The sequence below is a fragment of the Pezoporus occidentalis genome, unplaced genomic scaffold (genome assembly GCF_034315485.1).
Source record: "Pezoporus occidentalis ecotype Australia unplaced genomic scaffold, CSIRO_AGI_Poc_V1 ctg235, whole genome shotgun sequence".
In the NCBI taxonomy this organism is placed as follows: domain Eukaryota; kingdom Metazoa; phylum Chordata; class Aves; order Psittaciformes; family Psittacidae; genus Pezoporus; species Pezoporus occidentalis.
In genome coordinates, this window is record NW_026914233.1 from 1,382,990 (window position 1) to 1,408,496 (window position 25,507).

Here is a 25,507-nt window from a genome sequence, read left to right on the forward strand (position 1 = left end):
TCCAGCATCCTTGTAGCCCCCTTCAGACACTGGAAGCTGCTCTGAGGTCTCCACGCAGCTTCTCTTCTCCAGGCTGAACAGCCCCCATGTTCTCAGCCTGTCAACAGTCATATTAACAGTCACACCAGGACCATTTATACCCTAAGGAGACAGCTGTGACCTGCAGGAAAGGCTCAAACCTGTCACTAAGTGCCCAAACCTGAGCAAGAAACAAGCACAACCTGTCCACTGAAATGCAGGAATGAAATACTACATTTTCATCCCTAAAGGTTAACACAACACCTGTGCAAATAAAGCAATACAAATAATTTATTATCTTTACACAACTATGTAAGAAAACTGCTTCTGATAAAAACCCTAGAAAACTATAGCCTGTAAACCTATGCATATATTTTGTTTGCACAGCAGCAGACTTCATGCTGTGATTCACAGAACTCTACCCTCTCACCACGACAGGTACACAGCTTTCATTTTGCAGCCTGGAATTTATACAGATCAAGAGAACTAATACAGAATCATAGAATAGTTTGGGTTGGAAAGGACCTTAAGATCATCCAGTTCCAACCCCCCGTGCCATGGGCAGGGACCTCACACTAAACCATGTCACCCAAGGCTCTGTCCAACCTGGTCTTGAACACTGCCAGGGATGGAGCATTCACAGCCTCCCTGGGCAACCCATTCCAGTGCCTCACCACCCTAACAGAAAGAATTTCCTCCTTATATCCAATCTAAACTTCCCCTGTTTCAGTTTTAACCCGTTACCCCTTGTCCTGTCACTACAGTCCCTTATGAAAAGTCCCTTCCCAGCATCCCTATAGGCCCCCTTCTGATACTGGAAGGCTCCTATGAGGTCTCCACGCAGCCTTTGGTTCCCAGAAGTGTCTAACTCTGTGATCTATTATGCAATGCCATTAGAGTTCCTTATTTAATCCATTATTTCACCTTTCTTTTGGGACCTGGAAATGTAAATTCTATCCCAGGACCAATACATTTTCCATGTTCTCCTATGAAATGTGATTTTCCTTATTCCTGCTGCTTCAAGCAAGCACATGGCTTGGTGGTTAGCTTGCCACTTGGATGCTCTAATCCATAAATTCAGCAGACCTACTCGCTATAGGTTAAGGGAACACTAAGTCTTCTACTTTGTCTCTTAAACCCAAGTGCATTACAATCACAAAGCAAATCCCCCTTCTCTTTATGATATCCCATTGAGTCCAATGGTCTAAGCTGAGGTCTGGTAGCCTATATGGAAAATATAAGAAAGAGTCTCAAGATTTAACAAGAGCTCATGTTCCCTGACAGAATTGATTCTTGCCTGGCTTTTCACACCAGGTGGCAGCATTAAGGATGTTCCTGCAGCTTGCCAGGTCCCCAGCTTGTGAATATGCACCCTCTGGTATCTATTAAAACAGTCTGGACTGTTTCTCTTGTCTTTTGAAAGTGAAGCGGGTCTGAAAAGCAGGAAGAACTGACATATGGGAAAGACACTACAGCAAGAAGAGAACAGCTCTGGTTCAGCAGCTCCTTGAGACAAGTATTGTCAGAGGCTGGTGGAGCATTTTGAAGAGGTATTACTTAATGCTTGTCCTGTTCTTATGCTCTTCCTCAGGCATCTGCTGTTGGTCACTATCCCTCCACTGGATGGTCTTATAATATATAAGATATACTTAACTCAGTGACCAGTTTTGGCTTAGGATCAGCTCTGATCAGGAAAAGCATGAAACACCTAATGCTGATCACAATGTCTTTACTAGTGGGATTGTATTTCCTCTTTCCTGCAGGCTGCCTATCTCAGTATTTACAAAGAAAAGAAAAGAAGCTGTAAATAGCTGCCAGATTTTCTAGGCAGTTTTATAGTGGGTACATAAACCAAGTGACATCATACACCCTTGGGCTCTAACACCAAGATGCTCTAACATTCCTTAGATATAAACTCTCACACCCTAATTCCCACACACTCTTTGCACCATGACATCTTTCTTGGTTTTCCTGGCATCTCCTTGGCACCCTGGATCTCTTGCCTTGAAACTCTGGGCTCCTTAAGTTGTTCTCCTTCCTTGTTCCTGCAGTTCCTCTTTTCTACCTCTGGCCTTTTAATTTCTCAGTGGAAGGCAAAAAGGTGCACAGGGGCAGTGCAGACTGGGGCAGAAAGTATGCAAAAGCTCCTGCAGAGAGTGGCAGAACAGGAGTGAAGACTGGATTAGGGAAAAGAATGAAGGGATACTGGAGAGGAGCTCAGGGAGAGCTTTATGCAGCTGTGGGCTACATATGATGAAAACAGGGTTGGGTCTGGCCCAAAGGCTGAAAGTCCTTTGTATCACAGCTTTCAGATACCAGGTTTAACCTGTTTCAAACCATTCTTGCAATAGCCATGTTCACTCTGGATGTTCCTTTTCTCCCCATATTCGGTCTTTCCTACCAGATGACTGCAGCTCAGTTGTATCTGACCTTTATTGGCACCATGACATCCATATCACTTTTTTCCCCTTAGCTGTTTAGGCAATCCTTTCCTTACTACCCAATTCCTCTTGTTTCTCCCATAGTGAAATAGTGCAACATCCTTAAAAACAAAACTAGGAAGTAATGTGCTGTGCTTGTGTGGCAAGTAAAGCTGCTTCAACAAGGCTGCTTTTATCAGCAGAGAGTGGTGAGAAGTTCTCCTGTCCCCACTTCTCTCCCTTGCTGGTTCTGTGCAGGCCAGAGAATGCTTCAGACCACAATCAGTTCCCCCTTTTGGCTACACTGGCACCCTGCCCAGCCATGTGAGTTGTAATCAGGTCAGGAAAGACTGTTATGAGTCTCTAAAAAACAAGAATCCAAACCAAAGCAACCACAGTGCAGACAGGCCAAGATGTGCTTTCTACCAAAAGCAGCCAAAGGTGTGAATACACACAAAAGGTGTGAACAAAGTCATTGTTTCCATACCAGGGTAGTGGCACTTTTTGGTTTTTTTCACACTTCTGCTTTGATCTTAATTCTGCTGCTGCAGTGTTAATTGCAGGCATGGAATTTCTACAATATGTGAAAATGGGAACACTGGTTTACCCTGGGGACTTTGATCCAGTGTTATGCAATATCCTCCTGACCTGTGTTTTAGAACACAATCTGCAAATGTGAAAAGAAATAAGAGCTTCAAAATACAACACTCCAAAAGAGAACCCATGAGCCTTGAAGTAGCAGGATGTGCTGCAACTGCACAACTTACCTCAGCTTCTCACAGATTGCTTCAAACTCACATAACAGACCTGAAAGCATGAAGTGACTACTCTTTAATCCTAGCCTTTAGGAAAGCGCAGTGTAGTAGACACCAAAAGGGGCACAAGTAGAAAGGAAAATATCCTTTAAGATCATTCACTCTTTTGAGCACCAACTTGCATTTCCAGGCAGGAAGGACTCACACCCAGAATAAGGTAAGGCAAGCGTGAAAATCTCAGCCACACTGAGATGCTCAAGTCATCCACAGTGTAATTCTCCATCCAAGCCATTCTCCTCTCCAGTGTTCAGAGTGTCTCAAGCACAGAGTAGGACTGATGAACCAAGAGCAACAGAGGTTAAAACACTATTTCTTGGCTTTCCTACCTCTAAGCTGTGAACAAGGGGAGACAGCTTCTAACAGTTTACATGGTCAAGCAGGATGTTGCACGAGCGCCCTTCAAGAGTAGTATTCCATCACTAGTGGCAATCCTTCCGTCCAGCTTTAACATTTTGTGGGACAAGTTGAAACAAATGGTGACACACACTTATTTCTTTAGTCCTGGTTGTAGTCACCGGATCTAACTCATTGACATCCCCTCTGCAGACAGCATGAATTCAAAGTACATTACACTTGGTTTCCTTCTTAAAGGAAACAAAAACCCCACACACAAATTGTCCCTTGGCAAAACAAGGGCCAGATTCACTTCAAAAGAGCACTGTGAAGTTCAGTTTGCTCATGTCTGTCTAATGCATGAAAAACATACACTGTCACAGTACACAAAATGGGCAGGATGCATACAACTTATTTACCAACAACAAAATCGGACAATTTTGAAGAGTTGTTTTTTTTTCCCCCAACTAAACCAGTCTGTACAGTCTGCCTTCTACCCAAACTGCAAAATGCTGTGCTTTGTGCTGGAAACTGGTCTGCTGAGGGCAAAAGAGTCAAAGTCTGCTTCCTCAGCAGCAGGCTGGTTACTCTGTGGCTATCTTCAGCTTAGCATTTTCATTTATCATGCTTCTTTTTCTGCTCAGAAGCAGAACAAGCCCAGAACTGAGGTGAAAATGCCCTCTTTTTATTTTGATTCTCAAATATATAGGAGATTTTGAAAGACTATATATTACAGAACAGAAACTTTGGAAAATATTTAGTAGCATTTTAACAATATTTTGTCTAAATATGGATATATATTAAACTCTAATGCCACAACATATTTTGCAAACCAAGTACTTGGATATTCAGATGGCCTTAGGTCCTCTTCCTTGCTCATTTATGTAAACTAGATGTAAAAGACATGACTGAAACCTGCATTTGTGCTCATTTCAGGAAAAAAGAATAAACTTGTGCCAGATTTAGCTATGCAGTTCCTGTTCTTTTTGCTTTTTGTAAGTAGCTATCTCTAAAGCAGTAAGGAATCCTACAGATGCAGACCAGCTAGTTCATATTCAGTTCAATAAAGCCTGTCATAAAAAGAGCATATCTTTCCTTATCTTTTCCCGGCCTCCTTGTTCACTTGATATTAAGTAATGGTGAGTCTGATAAAGAGTACTGCTTTGCTCCTACCGTAAGTTAAGTGTGAACGTGATCCAGTGTAGCCTGCAAGCTAATTTTGACATGCACTGAACTGTGACTACTCCTCTGTGCTGTGGTGAAGTAGGTGGACCTGTTTGGATTTAGTAGACTTGATGTTGATTGTGCAAACAGGCCAAAATCAGTTTGTGTTGGTCTACTGAACACGTGGCTGGTAGCAGAAGTGTCTTCTCTGTATGCAGAGGTTGGCTACCCCCAGTGCACTGAAAAGTAACCCAAAAAACAGTACTGCAAATAAAACCCAGAAGAGTCCCCTCTCCACGAAGCAGTGTTTACTCACAGATCTGTCACGCTTTGATCCAGAGAATCTTGCTCCATCTGACTTTCACTGTGGAGAGAGTCCGATTCCTGTACTTGGCACAGCTCCTCATCAGTGATTATATCAAATGCTGCATCATCTGGTGGTTTCGAGGCTTCACCTGAAATGGTGCCATTCAAAGATAGAAAAGAAACATAAAACAATATTAGCTGCTTGTCTGGAAACCAAACAAGCAAAACCCTTACAGGGGAAGCCTGAGCCATTCCTTTGCTTTCGTGGAAGCATTAGGTCACTATTGGAATGAACCGAAAACCTCAGGCTGAACGACACTCATTGAATACACATGCAAATGTCTGTCAATACTCATCAAATTCAATAATTGGACCAGTCCCACCCTGAAAACACTCCATGAACATGTAGGTCCTTGATGCACGAGGTGGCCATGTGGTTTCTTGGACAATGTCTAAGAACTCTGCTTGTTTCCCCAGAGCATGCAAACAATAAGCTAACCAAAAGCCCCCTCGGATGGTGACACGGGTGATTCCAGTGAAGCTGGTGATCCTTCCTGGTTGGCACTGGATCCAGAGTCATCTGTACTGTCCACAATAACTCTAGGCTTATTAAAGCAAGCTCTGCAGCAACGCTCCTTCTTTCCACCAGGCTTTGTCACCATGTAGTTGTTGCAGCAGTAGTAGCAGAAAATGCGACCGCACATTCTAGAAATGAGTCAAAACCAAAGGTGTTAGAATAGTACCACATCCAGGTGGAACACATCCATGTGACAGAGCCAGGGGCTTTGTCATGATGGTCTTGTTCTTTGCAAAAGCACAAATGCTGTACCCATGTACTCAATACAGACTGTGCTGCTTCCTGAGATGAAGCAAGTTTTCTTGACAAACACAGGACAGATTCATACTTAACTGCCTTAATAAGTAGGGAAAACAGAAAAAAAAATAAAAAACCACTAAAAACCCAATTACATATACATTTAAATATTAAAACATAAGCCAAATAAATACTCACCAATCTGCAATACAAATAAATATTACATATATTGAAGGAAGGAAATATACTTAACAATATTACACAGGCCAAATCTCATACTCAGAGCCAAACTCCATTTCATTGTAAGGGCTACAAGAACACATCTAGACATCTCTATTAATAACCACCCTTTTCCCCTTCAGACAGGGAAGAAAAACCAGCATTGGACACATATATGAACATCCACCCCTCCTGCTCTCTCACCTCTGCAGCCTCTCAGGACTAAACCTGACAACTACTTCTTAATGAACGTGTTAAGATTTTCCTGAAGAAAAGCACCCAGCAGGGATGACTGCTCTTCATGAAGTCTTGGTGGTTTTGGTTTCTTAAATAAATCATTAGCAGCTGAAAACACAAGCAGGTTTCGCAGATTTTAGTAGAAATGAGTAATCTGGAAGTTGGTACTGGAAATGACTTCACTATTCATTAATCCTCATTGAATGTTCCCTACGTTCATATGCAATTGAAACAGTCCTAGTACTACTCACCTTAGAGGATGAATCGAGGATAGAGAACAGTAAAGAGAGACAAAACAAACATGACTAAGACCCTGAAATGTATCCACTTAAATACATTTGAGTAAATCTAGATCAAGTCATTAGTTAACTCCAAGCAGGCTCACTGCATAGGAAGTAATTTAATGTTAAGGTTTTTTTACAGTTTACTCTGCAATCAGCAAATATCCCTGAGCATACCTAGTGTAAGGAACCAAATTTGTAATTGCACAGCATGTTGCTTGTGTTCTGAAATACTTCTATCACAATAGCAAAATCATTTTAGTGAATATTGTTTACACCATGCACAGAGCAGTGCATAATAAATACATTAAAACCCGGACACACGCTATATAAGGTGTGATTATCTTTGTTTCCAGAAATGAGAAACTAAGTTGCATCCAGATCCTTGCCTTAATACATGTCAAGAGACCTTTCCATTGATGTCTCTTTTCCCCTTGTGAGCTCGTGTTCTTTCAGCCTCTACAATGACTTGTATTAATGATTTTGACCAATGAACTGTGAACATTAGGAAGTACTTCATCCATAAAAACATTTAAACTGGATTTTGCTTTTGAGCAGCGTAGTGGAGTTCCACAAACTGACCTGCAGTGGTGTCGGCGCACCATCCATGAGAACTCTTTCTGGCAGTCCAGGCAGTGGTTAACCTCTGTGTCCCCCTGCCACCTTTGCTCTGCACTAAGCTTCTGCTGGAACTCCAGAGCATCTGATTTTTGCCACAGAGCATCTTTATCTCTGCAGAGACACAGTTAAAAGAGAGGAAAAACACACAGAAATGATTACTGCTGGTTTACTGATAACCGACCTCAACTTGAACGTTGGCAAAAGTTTCACAGTAAAAATTGCTTTGATGAAACTTCTGAGGAGGTTTCAGACATAAAGATAGATCAGAAACCCACCAAAGCTCTTAGGGAGGAGCAGAGAAAAACGTATGTCATGGAGAGAACTACGTATTTTTGCAAAACAGACAGCAAATTAAGGAGGGAATAATAACGGATGCTATATTTTTGACTGCATTATGGAAATGCAGAGTTTCAACTGCTGATGAACTTGGCCATTACCTGTATCTTCCACTCAGGAATACAAGACTGAACCACCCTTAACATCCTAAGCTAGGATTTTAATCGCTTCTTGCTCTTTATTTTAATGCCAACCTGATAAGTTCTATCAAACGCTCTTCAAGGAACTGTTTTGTTCTTGTCAGATCATCCAGTTCAGCAAACAACTTCTGGTCACTTCTGTCTTTGTCTGCTGCCACCTTGCTGAGCTTCTCACTGTAATCCAGGACCTTCTCTTTTGCTTCCTCAGCTTCTTTTTGCATCCTGATCAAATACAAAGGCAATTAAGAATAATTTAGCTCATGTGCATTCAAGTCTTCCTCATGGAAGAAAGTGGTCCTCCACCCTCATAAACAGGTACTTTCTCAGTGTGCATAGTTTTTACAGTTAGTCAGAATCTCTCCACTTTTCTACATCACTGAAAGTGCACACAGATCTGTTATCTAGTGAACACACTCAGCAACCAGCAATTTCTTGGATGCCCTGCTTATAGCAAAGCTTATGATGGCTACCACACTGGGAGTAAAATAGCTGTTCTTGGAAGCTAAGATCAGCAGCAGCTGCAAACTGAGCTTCACGTTCACAAAAGGGAAGCAAACCAGTTTCTCACTATGCTCTTCTAACACCAATGCAATTCAAGAACCAAAGGCTAGAGACAACTCAGTTCACTGCACAGTCAGTGGAAGGAAATTTTCCCAGGAAGCTTCCAAGAATGTAAGTTTTGAGTTAACAATATGGCAGTTTCAGCCCTGTGAGTCCCAGCAATGGATCGAAGATGCTACAGCAACACAACCCAAACGGTTGAGCTGCTCTAACTCACTCAGCTAATTCAACTGTATTCAAATATTTTGACGAGTTAGATTTTGCACTGACAACCTTCAGTACAGATCAAGAATCATCAGTCTTCCCACAAAGACAGATGATATCAGCACAAAAAAATGTACAAACAAAGTTGGTTAACCGAAACTCTGTGTGAGCCCATGCCCCATGAAGATCTATTCTGGACTGCCAGTTAATCCACACCACACAGGCTCACATTTCAAACCTGTGTTAGATACTTTAAACTGATAAGAAACATGACAAAGACATGCAGGATGTGGCCCCATTCAAATAATTCTTACTGATTCTCTGAAATATTGAGGAGAGGAAAAAAAAACTGTTAAAAAGCACAAATTTTCCATTCCTTATGAAAACAAAGAGCCAATATTGATGCTTTAGTTTTGTTATTACGCTATAAGGTAAAAAGAAGTTGTAAAATGTCTTTCAGTCTCATAAAGGAAGTCATACAATGAATTTATGTCATCAGCTAAATTAAAAATACATCAAAACCCAACCTTGCACTTACGTGTGCTGTGCAATTTACAGATTTCTCATCTGAAGTGTCAACCTCATATTTTCCATCAGTGCCCGGGCACTATTTGCCCTATATAAACCCTGTGGCATATGCCACTTCATAACCCACAGCCATTTTCAAGATGCTTTGGTTACTGGCCCCTTACTTGGCTTACAGGTAATGGTGTAAAGGACCCAAATTCCCACCTTTCCAAGAGTTCTCTCAGAGATGACACCTCCTCTTCTTTCTGCAGCCGAGCAGATTCTGATTCAGACAGCAGCTCTCTTGCTTCATCCAGCTTTCTAGACAAACTTGTGTTTGTAGCCTAGTGAAATAAATGACTGTATTTCCTTACATAGAAAAACAACACTTTATCAAGTATAGGACAATTACCAAGACACCTAAACAATGCTTTAAAAGAATCTGTTAAAGCCAAACCACCAATTAAGATATTCTTGTATAAGCAGATGCTAATTAGTTGTGTACGACTGATTGATTACTCCTGTCACACTGAGTAAGGGATAGACTCTAAAGCGAGACAGTATTAAGTCTCTAATTCTTACTAGTCCGTATCAGTTGAGCTTTTGCCTCCTTATCAAGGAACATCTCTCAAAGATAATGGCAAAAGAATATGCCCTGCAAGGTTTTTCACCACCTGAAAGTTTCGAAAGAACAAAGAATGTATTTGGGAAATGTTTACTGCCCAAGGAAGTGGTAAATGCTCCAGCCCTGGCAGTGTTCAAGGCCAGGTTGGATGGGGCTTGGAGCAACCTGGCCTAGCAGAAGGTGTCCCTGCCCATGGCAGGGGGTTGGAACTGGATGAGCTTAGGGTCCTTTCCAACCCAAACCATTCTCTGCTTCTATGATTATTAAAGCTATATGACACATGAAGTATAATGGAAACAAAAACTTCTTTCACACCTAGCCTCTCCAGAGGAGTCTGGCAAACTTGGGAGTCCTCAGGGAACATACCTAGCTGCATCTAAAGGTGTGCATATCTCTGCTAGAAGGCAGGGCCAGGTTCAATAACTGTCTTATTTCTGGGGTCCTTACACCCCTCCTAACGCAACTGTTTGATAAATGTATTGCAAAAATCATGTTTTCTTCCCAGCTGGATTATTTCTCAACCAGATTAATTCTCAGTGTGCTTTGCAGCCTGCAAACAGTTGGATCCACACACACGGCTGTGTGCAGTGGGCAAGCAGGGCCTAAGACAGACACCTTTTAAACCTGCACCCCCATTTAGAAGTGTACACATAGCTAGGTTTTACTCAAACCCTAACTAGCTTTCACTGCAGGACAAATCCTAAGTGCTGTTTCAGTGGCTAACTTTCAGCTGCCAAGTATTTTGTCTGCAGCACTTGTATTCATTCAGGGACATTCCCAGCCTCATATCCAGTCACCAGAAATGCTGCTGCCTTCTCAGAGAGAACACTAATGCCTGCTGACACAAACACCTCTGTCTTTTAATCAGATCAAGCACCTACTTGTAACTCTGCAATCTCTTCCTCTGCAGCACGCTGTTGTCGCTTCTGCTCCTCTAGCTGCTCTCTTACTTTCCCACACTCTTCACTGACAGCCTAGCAGAGAGATGGAGCCAAGAGTTAGCATTCCTCTAGCAGCCACCCTTGCTCTTTCCCATTTGTCTGTTGTCTTTCGTGCCCCCCCATCTTTGCACCCCTGTAAAAAGCCCAGCTCTTTCTTCTTAGTAACTCTCTGAAGGTGCTGGGGTGCTGCTTTTTGGTCCCCATGAAGCTGTGTCTTCTCCAGGCTGAATAAGCCCCATTCCCCAGCCTTCCTGCACAGAGCAAGTGCTCCAGCACTGATCCTCCTGAGGGCTTTCTGGTGATCAAGCTGCAGGTTACTGATGGTTTTGAAGGGGCAAACAATATTTCAGATGTGGCCTTATAAGTACTGAGTAAAGAGGGATAATCACTGCCCTCAGGCTCCTGGGAGTGCTCCTGTTAGTACAGCCCTAGATAAATTCCCTTTTGTATCTGCCACAGACGCCACAGAGCAGTTGTCTCCCTCTGACCAGTTTTCTCCAGGCAGCCATCTCCTCCCTGGCCACCAGAGGTGTTTCAAAGGCCTATTTCATGTTCCTTCACTTTCCCCTTCACTTGTTGCTCTGTGGACACTGGCCTCCTGTTTAGATGTGCTCTCTTGAGATGGGATGTTCTCAGCTGAGGCGCTTATGCATGGGAGTCTCTACAAGATTCCTAGCTGTAAATCAAGAGTGCTCCTACTACCATGTATGGGATAAACACAGCACCACTGTCAGCCTTGTGACAGGCAGCTAAGGAGAAACACAACTGGATGCACGGAAATTCCCCTCTGTTGTGGCAGACTAGCTGTGGTTTACTGTTCCCATTACAGCTCTCAACAAAAAGGCGGCTCAACTTTCAAAATGCTTTGGCTCAAAAGAGGGAGATAACCCAAATCATACAAAGGTTTACGAAGCCTTTATGGAAATGAAACAGAGGTGAATGGGTGCTGTTTTGTCAAACTTGTGGGATTTCTGGATACCACCAGTGGCATACGCCTCTGATCGACTGCCATTCTTAGCCATGATCTCAGCACGGCAGCACAAACACAATAAAACCTTCAGCCTTTAGGTGTGCTGTTTCACATACACAGGCCTGACTTATGTTTTCTGGAAGCAAAACTTTGATCTTCTCTGCTCCTGCTTTGAACAGCTGAACACAAAACTACATGAGGGAATTAACTGCAAAAGTATCTGGTCTCAGTCTAAGTTTGCTTTCGTCAGTATCAGTTTTAAGGAGAAGTAGCATTGTGGGTGTTGGGAACAGGGCTTGCAATGTTCCTACCAAAAGAGAAAGAAATCAAAGCTGTGACCAGAGGGAACAGCTCCAGAATACACTACCTAAAGTGCCAACTCCCTCTCCATTACTGGTGGGCTTTTCTATATTACATGGCCTCTCTACTGTGCTCGGGTGGCCACACTACACATCTCCAAAATAAGAGAAGAGTGCCAGGAGGATGGTGCCAGACTCTTTCCAGTGGTGCCCAGCGACAGGACGAAGAGCAATGGCCATAAACTAACGCACAACAAGTCTCACCTCAGCATGAGGAAGAACTTCTTTACACTGAGGGTGTCAGAGCACTGAACAGGCTGTACAGGGGGGTTGTGGAGTCTCCCTTTCTGGAGACATTCAAACATGCTTGGGCACATTCCTGTGTGACCTGCTCTGGGTGTCCCTGCCTTGGCCCCACTCCACTTAGGTTGGACCAGAGGATCTCCAGAGGTCACTTCAACCCTAATGATTCTGTGATTTTACCTCAAATAGTCCTAGGTAAGAAGTGTAGAGGCATTTTAAGACTCCTAGGTTAAGACTAGCTGTGTGCTAGTCTCAGAGCCTGACAATCGCAAACCTCAGGGTTTCATGCAGTTATTGCTGCAGCAGATGGTAAAGCAGGGGAAATCCTGCACAGCTCCCTCAGCTGTAACCATCACATTCATTTACCTTGAATTTTGTCTGACAATTTAGAATCTCTGTGCTCATTTGAAATTTTATTGCAGACAGCTCTTCTTGGCTGGTCTCTTGGAAACTCTGTACCCGTTTCGTTGCTGCCTCCAGCTGCAATTGCAGACTTGGGACAGCTGAGGCACATACTTGAGCCTCCTCTAATTTCTCTTGAAGGCTCTTGTTCTCCTGTCTGAGATTAGAGATATCAAGCTTCAGCTTCTCCTGTTGCTTGGCTGCCTGTTCTTCCAGTTCTTTGAGGCTTTTTGTAGCCTGGGCTAACTGCTCTTCTGCATCCACCTTTTCAGAGGTCAAGGCACAAATCTGAATACCAAGTTCAGCCATATCTGTGTTGGTCCTGTGGAGGAGATCTTTGTTTTCTTCATTTTCCATTCTAGCAACTTCCAGGCACTGCTTAACCTTGCATAGCTCTTCCTTCATGCTCAGCAAATCATTTTCTAGCTGAGCTTTTTGGTGGGCTGCTGTCTCATGCTCTTTTTTCAGCACTTCTTCTCTTTCTTCACATTGCACCAGTTCTTGCACATGATTTCTGTTGAGTGACTCACTCTGCTCTTTAAGCTGCTGGACAAGCACCTTCTGCTCTCCCAAGGAAGCTTCTGTGACTGCCAGCTCACCTCTCATCTGCTCTCTCTCATCAGCAGCCTGCTGAAGCTTGACTCGCAGGTCAAGGACCTCTGCTTGCAGTCTAGACACTTCACCACGGCTGACCTCCAGCTGCTCTTCACTCATGGCCAGTCTGGAGGTCAGCTCTTTTGCCTCCTTCTCCAGAGAAGCTGCCTGCTGTAGCTGATGTTCTTCCACGGATTCCTTTTCTGATGTGAGGGATTCTATAAGCTTTGTCTGATGAAGGCATGTCTTTTCAACACTGAGCTTTTCTACCTCAAGAGCCTCTGACTTCTTCTTATGTCTTTCAGCTTCTGCTCTTAGCTGCTCACACTGGCTCTCCATGTCTTGCAGTTTTAGTTCCTTCTCCAAGAGCTGTGTCTGGAGACACTCTTTGCTTTCTTCCAAAGTGCCTAAGCTTTTTTCCATCTGTAAACTGTGCTGTTTGGCACTCTTCAGCTGTCCTTCAAGTGAGGCGTAAGACTCCTTCATGGTCTCTTCTCTTTGCTTTAGTTCTTCATAGTCTGAGTGCAGAGCCTCTAATTTCTCCTCCAGGATTTGGCTTTGCCTCCTGGCATTCTGCAAGTCTTCATCCAGCTGTTTGTTCTCACTCCGGAGCCTCTTCTCTTTTTCATCAACTGACACCAGGGCATCATCTATCTCACTCTGAAGCTGTTTCTCAGAGGCTCTCAGCCTGGCTACCTCAGCTTCCAGGGAGGCTTTAGAAGCTTCCAGATTTTTCAGCTTCCCTTCCATCTTCTTCTTGGACTGCTGCAAATCCACATTCTCTGCTTTCAGCTTCCTGCCCTCCTCACCCATTTCACTCACTGCAGAGTTTTGCTGCTCCATCTGCTCCTCCAGCTCCTTGACTTTCTGGCTGAGATGCTCCTTCTCAGACAAGAGATTCCGGTTTTGCTCCTCAAGGCTATACACAGACTGACTCACCTTTGCTAAGCGACCCTCCTGCAGTTGAAGTTGCTCTGCTTGTGACTGGGCTTCCTGTTTCAGTGTTCCTTCCTTCCTACCATATTCCTCCTCAAGTTTCTCTTTTTCTTTCCTTGCTTCCTCAAGACTTTTTTCCAGTGACCCCACCTGAGCCAGCGACCCCATTACCTGGGTCTGGAGCTCAGACACTTCCTTTTCTTTCAGGGTTAGGGCCTTCTGAAGTGCTTCCATTTCCTTTGCCATGGATTCCAGCCTCCCAAGCAGCTTTTCATCCTCTTCTTTGGAGTCAGCAGTGAGGTGATTGTATCTAGATTCCAGCTCCTTCTGTGCCTCTTCTTTCAGCTGCAGCTCCTCCCTCACTGCTTTCAGCTGAGACGCTTGCTCATTATTGAGTCTTTGCATGCCTGCCTTTTCCTTTTCCGATTCCTGAAGCTTCTCTAACAGTGCATGTACCTGTAGGGCAGCATCACAGTGGGCTGTGGCTTGCTGTCCCCTTTCCTCCAAGGCAGCATCAACTTTTGCAAGGAGATTGAGGTTCTTCTGTTCTGTGGAACTCAGCTTGGCTTTGAGCTCATCAATGCAATGATCCTTCATAGCAACCAAAGCCTTAGAGGCCTCCAGCTCCTGATTTAACACCTGCAGTTTTGAGGCATAGTCTTCCTTGCTGGCCATGAGCTGCTCGAGTTTTGTTGAATATTCCTTCTGCTGCTCCACTGCATTCAGCTCTAGTGACTGCAGGCACCTCTGCAGGTCATGAACAGTGCTCTGAGTGGAGTGTGAGACCTCACACTGTTTCTGTAACTCTGTGATCATCTTTGTCAGCCGGGAGTTCTCCTCATTGTAGTTATTGCTCTTCTCCTTTTCTGCCTGTACTTGCTCCTTCTGAAGGCTGACAGCTGCCTGGAGCTCCTGATTTTCCATTTCTAGCTGGTGAATACGATCTTGAAGTTCCCTCTGCCTCAACTCAGCCTGGTCAAGTTCTACACGCATCTCTTCAAAGCCCTCAAGGTGTTCAACATTTAGTGAGTTATTTGCATCAGGGCTGGAGGGGAACTCCTGGGCCTAAAGGAACAGAAGGGGAAAAAGCAGAAAGTTTAAGAATGCATTTAAATGGTGTGCTCAGATGAGAGCAAATTCAGGTTTCTAATGCACAGTGATGTTGTATGTTGCACTCGCAGCATTATAAGATATCAACTCCCAGGAAATGGGGCTTGTTTTCACAAAAGATAAATGAAAAAGCATGTAGATGAGGCCCTAAGGTTTAGTGGTGTTCTTGGCAGTCATGGGGTAATGGTTGGACTTGATCTTACAGGTCTTTTCCGACCTAGATCATTCGATGATTCTATCTGCAGGCAGATACAAGGTCTGCGTGTTCAGTTGAATCAGCTACTGGACAATTCTCTTTACTTTTAACTAAGAACTCTTTTTTGTAGTTTACCATTACATGAGTCATAATCACCATAAAGCTATCAAGCACTCTGGAATGATGCCATTAATTAAGGATCTACTATGTCACATAAACATTTCTTTGTAATATGCTTACCTGCAAATAACTGCTCACTAAACTGCTCATGCTGGAACTGCGACTTGGGGGCTTCCATAAATATGCAGAAGATCCAAGTGAGGACAGTGTCCTCCTGTTGATCACACAGAGAAACAAGCTATAGGAGAAGTCTAAGCACATACATGCATGTCTTCCTACTCTCACATGTAACATTTGTGGAGTTGGAACTACTATATACCAAAAGACATCACAGCAGCTGCAGTTATGGGGCCAACAACCACTGAAGTGGATGGAAAACAAACTAAGGATGTCAAGAAAGCTTATGGGATTGGCAGCCATGACTTCCCACATCCACGAGAACCACGATGCAACTCTGCTCTAAGCAACTGTTTGGTGGCGGCTCAGCCAGGTGGTGGCAGCATGCAGCCCTCGAAAACACCCACTGGAAAATGGATCTGGATCAGGCCTAAAGTTCTCCCCCTCGTTGAAGTAGGATCAGGCTGTGAGTGACCACATACTGACATCTCTACCATCGCTACAAGTGAAGCACACTGCTTGGCTTTTCAGTCACCGCATGTCTCAGCTCTTAAAACAGAAAGAGCTAAGAATATTTGTTCTTGTTCCTCTGAAGATGAGAACAGCTTGGGAGGTGGCCTAAGCTGCCCTTATTGGAAGTACTCCATTACAGAGCATCAACTCTGATCTCTGGTACACAGGATACTGAAAGAAATAAAGGCCAATTTGATCATAGACTAATTACATGGAGAAAGCATATACTGCTCTAACACAAATATTCCTACCTTCAAAAGCAGAAGCTTTAACAGACTGTGAAGAATTTTATGCTACATTTTATGGCCCTGTTAATACTAAATGACAAAGTACTTCTATCGTACCTGGCAAATGCTGGCCAGGCAGCATCTAAATCATAGCCTCTTGATGCCAAGTCAAACTGAACGTCAGTCAGCTCATAGAGATGACCCACAATGTCAGAACTCATCCTGGAATTGAGAAATGGACTTCTTGCGTAGTACCAGTCACTTGAAAACAATCAGACACAAAAATAAAGTAAGCAATAGTCACAAAACTCATTCATAAGTATAAAAGAAGCAGCAGCTTCACTCACAAAAAGCCCCACAGCATCATTTTCACTCCATCCCAGAAAAATTATGATACACTGTACTAACACAAACTGAAACAACCCATCCCTTTGATACGAATGAAATTCAACAGCTTTAATGAAGTCCACAGAAATATCTTTAGAGGAGCCCCCGCACAAGGTATTTTTTGTTCTAGTGCTTGGCCAAAACACCAGCAAGACAAAATATTTGCTATACACTGGGTAATCACACAGTAAATACCTAAAGCACACACTTGAAACATCAGAAATGAGGCAAAGAACGCAGCAATCAGAGTTAAATATACTGCGTAAATAGATGGCTTTTTCTAACAGCCACAGCAATGCCTCCCTCAACCAACTACAAACTATCTTTGGTGTTCCTTGGCCAGGAGCAAGCTGTTCTTCTATGTGACAACCCAGAGATACACTTAAATGCTTTCTCGGGCTTTGAGCAACACATCCAAATTAATCCTCCTTTATGATGCCCAGCACAGAAGATCAAGCCCAGGATCTTCAATGCTTCTAAAAATGTCACCTTTGAAACAAACAGACAGAAGCATCAGGACCTCCCACTCAACAGATATTTAGCTGTAACAACTTTCAATCTTTACCAGCCTAAAATAGGTATGAACCAGTGACCCAGGCCAAAAGGTCTGTTATCCTTCCTATCCTATTACCAGCTCTCTAAGCCAACCATTTGGAAGCGTTTCAATTCCTTTCAATAGCTACTTTATGATGCTGCCTGATCACACTGAGCAAACACCCATTAGTGAACAAGGTACTTTGCTATTCACCTGGTCACCTTGGTGTTCATAAAACACTGCTGCAAGGTGTCTGCTAGCCTCTGGTGCACCAGGGAGTAACGAAGAAATGCTCTTCCTTTTCCAAGAGATGTTCGTAGCTGAAAGGGAGAAACCACAAGAAAAGAAAATCCTAAGTATCATCTGTGATGTAGAGACGTGGCCAGAACAGCCTATGTATCAACACAAAACCACTCACAATAAGCCACTAGTTGTAAAGGAAGTAGTAAGAACTGAGAGACACCTTCTCCCAATACTGTCACTGGGTGGAACCCTTTTTGAATGATGAATGTGCACCTACAGCTGGCTGATGTCCACTTTTTAACAGTGTAAAGGGCATCACAGGACCAATGATTAATTTCATATACTGAGTACATGAGTACAGACTACGCTAAGGACGATTCCCAACGCAAGGCAAAATCCCAATGTGCCCAGCAAAGCCAGAAGTGTCTGCTTAGGTTACTTGGGATGTGCCTGGCCACAGCTGGAAGAGCTTTAGAGCAGCTCTAGTCATAGAACAAAGATGTACACATACACAAATACACACCCCCACAGACCCACTCACCCTTTCTTAATACTTAAGCCATTAAGTTAATAAAAACCTAATTCTTACTTCAGACCAAGAGCAGCTGCATGACCAAAATTAATGGCTCTTTCCATGAAGACAGCTGTTATATCAACATAAAGGGCATCACAAAACTCAGTATTTAACTTTGTTACAGCTCTTGACTTGGGGAATTGAGACATTGGTTTGTTTTTTACATCTGAGCTATTTGCTGTCCTGCAAAACAGTGAAACACTAAACAGCAGTGTTTTATTTCTTCTAGCCATCGAAGTCACTGATCAATTTAGGAATGGAAACTGATAGTGATGAAAGAATCTCTCACCAGGCAGCAATGCTCCCGACTAAACCGTTCATCCAACCAACAAACCAAACATACTCAAGACTCAGAAATGGAATCCAACATGAGAGGGGCTGAGGCACAAGTTAGTAGGTTACTGTGAATATTGACTGAACAGTTAGTGTGAAAGAAGGCTCAAAGGCTACACTTTCCTTCCTCCTTCATCAGTATTCCATGCTGCTACTGGGCTTCTGTGCTCAACTCAGACTCAGGTTCCTCATTTAACTCACTGATACACTATATACAAAAATGTTTTTTATAAATGGAATAAGGAAATAAATGTGGAGCAAAGGCAGCAACACCTTTTTGGTTTGAGTTCTAAAGGAATCAGCCAGTCATCCTCAACTCTACTGACCAGCTGAAAAAGTCTTTAAAAATGTGAAATATGGTGAATCTTTCCTCTTACTTAGTGCCAAGTCCTGCTGTAAGCTATGCTAAGGATGGCAGGCTCTACCCTTGACTTAATTCTTCATTCTTTTAAAGAGAAAATGGCACTAAGCTTATGAAAAGGCAAGGCAGAAGCAGAGACAAACAAGGACAATCACTTGCATAAGTGGTCTTAAAAATAAAGTAAGAATTGGATTACTTGATCCTATATAATTTAGTGCCTTAGTAAAAACAGTAACTAGGTATTTTGATAGAATCATAGAAAGGGTTGGAAAGGACCTTAAGATGATCCAGTTCCAACCCCCTGCCATGGGCAGGGACAACTCACACCAGTCCAGGTTGCTCCAAGGCTCCGTCCAACCTGGCCTTGAACACTGCCAGGGATGGGGCAGCCACAGCTTCTCTGGGCACCCTGTGCCAGTGCCTCAGCACCCTCACAGGGAAGAACTTCTGCCTTAGATCCAACCTGAACTTCCCCTGTTTCAGTTTGAACCCATCACCCCTTGTCCTATCGCTACAGTCCCTGATGTACACTGGACAGACACTGGAAGTCCCCCTTCAGACACTGGAAGCTGCTCTGAGGTCTCCACGCAGCTTCTCTTCTCCAGGCTGAACAGCCCCAGTGTTCTCAGCCTATCTTTGTATGGGAGGTGCTCCAGCCCCTGAGCATCCTCGTGGCCTCCTCTGGACTTGCTCCAACAGCTCCATGTCCTTCTTATGCTGGGGACACCAGAGCTGCACACAGTGCTGCAGGTGGGGTCTCAGGAGAGCAGAGCAGAGGGGCAGGATCACCTCCCTTGACCTGCTGCTCACGCTGCTTTACATGAGAATTAAAAATACAAATTCCCAACTTTTTCTGTTGTATGTTAAAAGCAGTGCATTTTCTTCTGGTTTCTACTGCTCTCAAAGACACAGCAGAATGTAAAGCCATATATTATGATGATGAACTGATATACTCACTTCTGTAATAGACTTGACAAAGCGGATTCCATCATTAGCTCCCTTGACTTTTGCTAGACAGTCACAGAAATAATCCCAGTAGTCTTTTCTGTTCCCCAGCAACGAGTTCTTTTCTTTCTGGTCAAACTTAAGCAAGAGAAAATGCAATAAGCAAAACTTAAATACAAATATAGTTATATTTAGCTACTTGGAATTCTCTTCCTCTCCCAGCAACAAGCTTTCGTGGCTCCTCTTTGTTTTAGCCAATGTATGCACAAAGGAAAGAGACACTGATGGAATCCAGGAGATCCATGAGCTACTTTACAGACAGTAACAGATAATAATGTTCTGGGTGTAGTTAAAATACAGACATTCATTCAAAACTGCTGAAACAAAGATTTGCAGCAGATTCAGCAGCTGTCTAAGAGCGACAATCAGTTGCTGAGAGACCTGGAATCAAGTGTGGCAACAGCACACGTGTATGTATCAGAAAAACCTGGTCTCTCTAAATCACCTTCAGAGCAGCAATGCAGTGAGGGCATGGACTGTAGCTTGGACCATCCAAATCCCAAAGGAAAGCTGAAGAGCTTCTGCTGAAGCCTCTGCAACCCAACTAAAACTCCCTTTGCCTAGATTAGCATGTCTTTGTCACAATCGGTGACATGGACGCACTATGTGTGGACACGAACATATGCAAACTGGATTTCAGTTTGCCTAGCAGTGTCCTCTTTTTACTTAAATCCTGAGGATGGACAAAGAGCAGCATGCCAAATGAATAATCAGCCTTTTGTATTAAGCCTTCCATACAATTAAAATGAATCTCCAAAGTGAGTTGCTACAAATTCTGTCAGTTACTCACAGCACTATATTTGCACTGTGAACACCTCACTAGTATTTATTTTGTGTTAAAATGTTGTCAAGATCTCATTACCATCGTTTTTTTCCAGGATAATTTACCAGGAGATATCTTTAAACTCAAGCTTAAATCTTTCAGATCAATTAAAAAATGCCTTGCATTCCTCAGTCAAACTGCCAGCACTGCCTTTTGATCACATTTATTTACTGTCACTTGAAGTATGTACAATGAGTAGCACATACTTCAGTTCTTACTGAAAAGAGGGAGACTCAACCGGATATTTATGATTATTTGAGTTGAATCCCACATACTGAAGTGGCAAGAAGAGAAAGCAAGGCCTAACTTTGACGGTGGATTATGAATGACACACATCACTTTTTACCTGTAGAAGGTACTCGAGCTTGTAGGAGAATTTTTGCAAGTTGACACTGTCATCTGTGATTGGTTCCCCTCCTTCTTTAAATTCTTTGCTTAATTCAGTCACAGCATCTTGAAAACAAGACACCAAAACGGTTAACTACTGCAACAGATATATAGCACTGAATCCATAAACGACTAAATGAATGGCTTTTCTGCATGGAAATTACATGTGTATGCACATGTCTTAAGGACAGTGCAAAAAGCTTCCTGATTATGTGTGCAATTTAAGATGACCTATAAAAAACTTACAGCTCAAGTTACAGCAATCTGTGGCACAGGCTAATTCTTCTTGAAAAGAGCAAAACCTCCTTCTGACACGAGTAACAGACAGTTGCTAACTGGTTCTTCAACAGAGGAAAGAGAAATAACTTTTTGCTGCCTCATGTGCACATTAAGGTAGTGCCACAGGACAAAGAGGATTCTGATTAGAAAGGACAAAGCATGTCATCTGCTAGAGGGGATCAGTAACATGAGAACAGTCAGCACATTTATCTTCTCCATGCTTTATTCAGGAAGGTTCAGCTTGTGCTGGTTACAAACACAAATGGGGAAAATAATTTACATTAAAATAAGCAGACAGTAACTGCTCTTCCCTAAAACCTACACCCTTGGTGGGTAAGGAAACCCCAAGTCAAAGCAAACTCTGTAATCTTCCTGGACACTCTGGCCCCCAAAGGGTGCACTTCTCAGCATCAGAAATTGCTGGTTTTGAGCTTGCTTTCCACTTGATTTTTTAATTCTTCCAGGTGCCTGAGTGAGCCTTAACTCACAGTCCCACTTGATCCCCTTTGTGAAGTAAAGTCTCTTCCTGTTAGCAGGCACATATCTCTTTTATTATGTTAAAGGAAGATCTAGATTCCCAGCTTTGGTGCATATCACACTTTACATTTAACCAAAATTAAAAGGAGAAATATCTGGATCTTGGAATAGACAGCTGGTTAGGACAGAGACAGAGCAAGCAAAACAGTTACGAATCTCTGCCTGCCTGCAACAGGAGCTGTGGAAAATTAAGTTGGCTACTGGTAGCGGAGGACAAATCAGGTGCACAGAAAGCACTTTCCAAGAACAGCAGATCCAATACTCAGCACTCTTCCTCCGTGTCTCCATTCCAAGATTGGTTTGGCCTCTTGTTTTTTATCCTTCCCACATTAGCAACAGCTCCTCATCAGCTTCCCACCAAGGGAGGGTGTAAAAACCAGGCCTCCTCCTTTATGTCACATTAAGTCTTGTAACAGCATAGCCAACAAAGTCCTAGCTCACACAACACACCCCAAAGACACTTCTTTTTTTAATTGTAAAACTTACTTCTCATCTTGCATGGTTAAATTTGCAGGATTTAAGAATGTAAGGAGCTGCAAAAGGTATAGCACATCTCTCACAAGAAACATCAGCCACATCTCTACTGAGCACATCACACACCTTGAACGATGTTGGTACAACTGCCGCACAACAGTTACACAAGTGAAAACACAACTCCTTCTGTTTCCAAACACAGAGGTGCATTCCAGCCTACAGAATGAAGCTGCCAGCATGGCACTGTACCTTGCAAGTCCCTGATAATCCGCTGCAACTGGCTTTCACCACCACTTGCTGCCATGCTGAACACCAAAGGAGTTCCCCTTATGGGCTGTTGACCTCCTCATCCATTTAGGTTAAAACAGGAGAGTTCATGTCCTTGATGATCATTGGGCTAATGAAGATGATTCTTCTCTGTGATACCTGCAATTCTGTAAAAGTCAAAATGAAAACAAAAGACTTTATAGTGTCAAAGAAGCAGAAGAGAGGTGCTTTGGCATTTTAGATCCTGGTTAGTAATGAATTCCCACAAGGCCAACCCTTTTCCAGGAACCTCTTTCCTATTTCCGTCTAGATTTGAGTTTCCATTTCAGTTATTTCTTCAGTTAGATCCTTCAAAACTCTTGAGCAAACCTCAGAGAGCAATTTTCCCTTGCTGGAGTTACAACACAGTCGGTCTGACAGCCCAACACAGGCTGGCATTTTATGCCATTCACCTTGTGACCCTGATGTCGGTTCTGATGACAAGGGACTTTCCCCTCACAAACCCTCTGCCAGATCTTCCCCACAGGCTGCAGAGTAAAATGGTACAACAACTTTTCCATTTCAGAGAGGTTATTTCAAGACACAGACTAGGCAGAGGCCAAGGAGTCAAAAAAATGATGTATGTTTGATTCTCTGGCATTGATGCATATCTTTAACTCATCAGAGCTACTTAAAACAGTTAGCACTGGTTTTAGCACGAGAAACATCCCCTCCTCAGAACCCGCTGTTCCAAACACATGTAAGAGGATACCACTCTATTTTAAGCTCTGTAGCAGCACCCCTGGTTAGACAAATATACCTTGCACCACTTCCCTTGCTTAGAACAATGACAAGCAAGTTATACCATTGCAAGGGGGTTGGAACTGGATGATCTTAAGGTCCTTTCCAACTCAAACCATTCTGTGCTTCTATTCTATACCTAGCACTCGTAGAAAACCTCTCCTTCGTTAAATTTAATGAACTAAGATGAATCTAAAGCCTCAAACACTTTGCTAAAACAACCACGTCTGGGGACCCAAACTTTCAAATACAAGCCTAGGAACATTTGTTCTCAAAACCAGGCATTCTGCCTGCAATGGTACAGCCAAATTTGCAAACAAAGTACTGAATTTTCAGAAAACGTGCTGTTATACTTCTGTGCTTTTGTTATCATTCAAGCTCAACAACAGTGAAATTAAGCTGTAATGAAAATCTTACAAACTTCTGAAGTACACACGTAATTAGGTCAAATTACTACATCTTACTCCTTTCTTTCACTCCCCTAACTACATTGGCGTGGCTGAAGCAGGTGTTTGAATGAATAAAACGCAAATCCTTCTGCCCTATGTATCGAGGTATTGTTTGGAAATTATCCTGGTGTAAGCCTGTATTCTTTTCCATTTGAAACAAAGCAAACCTTAACAAAGCCATAGAGATAGAAACAGAGGAAGTATAAAGAAAAGGCTGTAATTAATCTTACTAGTGTGATGCTTCTCTCAATACCTGTGTTTTGTTAGCTGCTAGTTTCTATTTCCATATTTTGATGGCAGTTGTTACAACACAAGTGTCTCATGGCCCATGTGGTGTCTGAGGAAGGGCCTTGGCCTGCAAAATCCCCACCCCAACTGGGTTCTTTCAGGAAGAGGAGGCCAGCACAGCACAACCCTTTGCCGTGCCAAACATAGACTTTTACCCTAAAGCAACAATATTACTTACCCAGGATTCCTATCTTGATTCTACCGAGTGATCATATAAAGCACCACACTTCCTTGCTGAGTTTGGGTGCCAGGGAAAAAAAGCAAGAAGGGAACCCAGCAAGTCAATGTTTCCATGCCTAAACATGTGCATTAATATCAGCCGTATTTGTTCACTTCAGCAACTGTTACAGAAAGGAGCTTAAATGAGAAGACTGAAATACGGGCAATGGAAAACCAAAGCACGTGGCCAAACAAAATGCTCTTCCACACACAACGGGAGAAAAGAGCAAGGACAAACCAGGGGATCCTGCCTGTCCTTCTCAATGGCTGGAACAAGCCCCAGTGCAAGGTCCCAGAGGCACAAAGACTATGCAAGAGGCATGCCAGGAAAAGTGAACAGGCCAACTGCAGGCATGAACAGATATCCCGGAAAAGAAGGCAGTTGACAGCTGAGCTCCTGTCTGCTCCCAGTCACCCCCTTCCTCAGTACAGGAAGCAGGATCTCACAGCTTCCCCCTCCCTTGCATCAGCTCCCACCCATGAAACTTTTAGTTCCTCCCTTCTCTTCCTGGAGGTAAAAGGGATCTTTAGACCTGGGCAAATGCACACGGAGAATCAGGGAATCACAGGGTGCTTTGAGTTGGAAAGAACCTTAAAGATCATCTAGTTCCAACCCCCTGCCATGGGCAGGGACACCTTAATGTGCTGGAATGTTTTCTACCTGCCTTGTCTGCAATATGGGAAGAAAGGTACTTATCCTCTCCATGGTCCTTCCAGATGTGGTCCTTGGAAGCACAGTCCATCTCATGGAAAGGTTCAGAGCTCTCACTTCCTATGGCAAAGAAAGCTGACAATGGGCCTTAACTGGTTTCCTGAGGTTTCAAAACAGGAAGAGCTTCTGTAACACCTGATCTAGTCCTTCCTGACCACAGAACACTTTGCCCAGGATTCTTTAGAGCACAATCCTGTTCCTCCCCAGCATTTCCTATCCTATTATGTAGGCCTATAAATACTTGCTAGGTGAAAACAGCACCACCCATGTGTCAGGCACGAGTGGCCAGCTGTGGGTCAAAAGCTTTTTAGATGATGCATCGCTCCCTCTTATGCAATAGCATTTGACTAAGGGGGAGGGCATTAACTGGCATAAAACTGCAGAGCTGCAATGACATCAGTGCAGTTACACTAAGGACCTGGCACCCAGAGGGCAGAGAAACAAGACAGGGCATGTCACCAGTCCCTCCTTGCATTCTTGGGCCATGCCTGCTGGTGTCTGAAGGTGGCTGCTCCCTTCCCTGCT

General features: G+C 43.3%; 1 protein-coding gene across 6 annotated transcripts in view; it reads right to left on the reverse strand.

The window, feature by feature from the left end:
* The window catches only part of FYCO1 (FYVE and coiled-coil domain autophagy adaptor 1), a 42,020-nt gene that overhangs the window by 9,830 nt on the left and 6,683 nt on the right, over positions 1-25,507 (reverse strand). The window contains exons 2-14 of one of the 6 annotated variants that reach the window (XM_062621839.1): positions 22,517-22,701; positions 20,937-21,043; positions 19,720-19,845; positions 17,465-17,571; positions 16,447-16,590; positions 15,593-15,686; positions 12,481-15,111; positions 10,483-10,575; positions 9,202-9,320; positions 7,759-7,926; positions 7,190-7,339; positions 5,556-5,761; positions 5,067-5,205 (exon numbers count right to left, since the gene is read on the reverse strand). In XM_062621839.1, the coding sequence (XP_062477823.1) occupies positions 5,067-5,205; positions 5,556-5,761; positions 7,190-7,339; positions 7,759-7,926; positions 9,202-9,320; positions 10,483-10,575; positions 12,481-15,111; positions 15,593-15,686; positions 16,447-16,590; positions 17,465-17,571; positions 19,720-19,845; positions 20,937-21,043; positions 22,517-22,571 (4,139 nt within the window). In that variant the 5' untranslated portion in view covers positions 22,572-22,701. Of the gene's footprint in view, positions 1-5,066; positions 5,206-5,555; positions 5,762-7,189; positions 7,340-7,758; positions 7,927-9,201; positions 9,321-10,482; positions 10,576-12,480; positions 15,112-15,592; positions 15,687-16,446; positions 16,591-17,464; positions 17,572-19,719; positions 19,846-20,936; positions 21,044-22,516; positions 22,969-25,507 lie in introns of those variants that run through there. The other 5 variants (XM_062621840.1, XM_062621843.1, XM_062621845.1 and 2 more) reach the window with 5 other exon arrangements.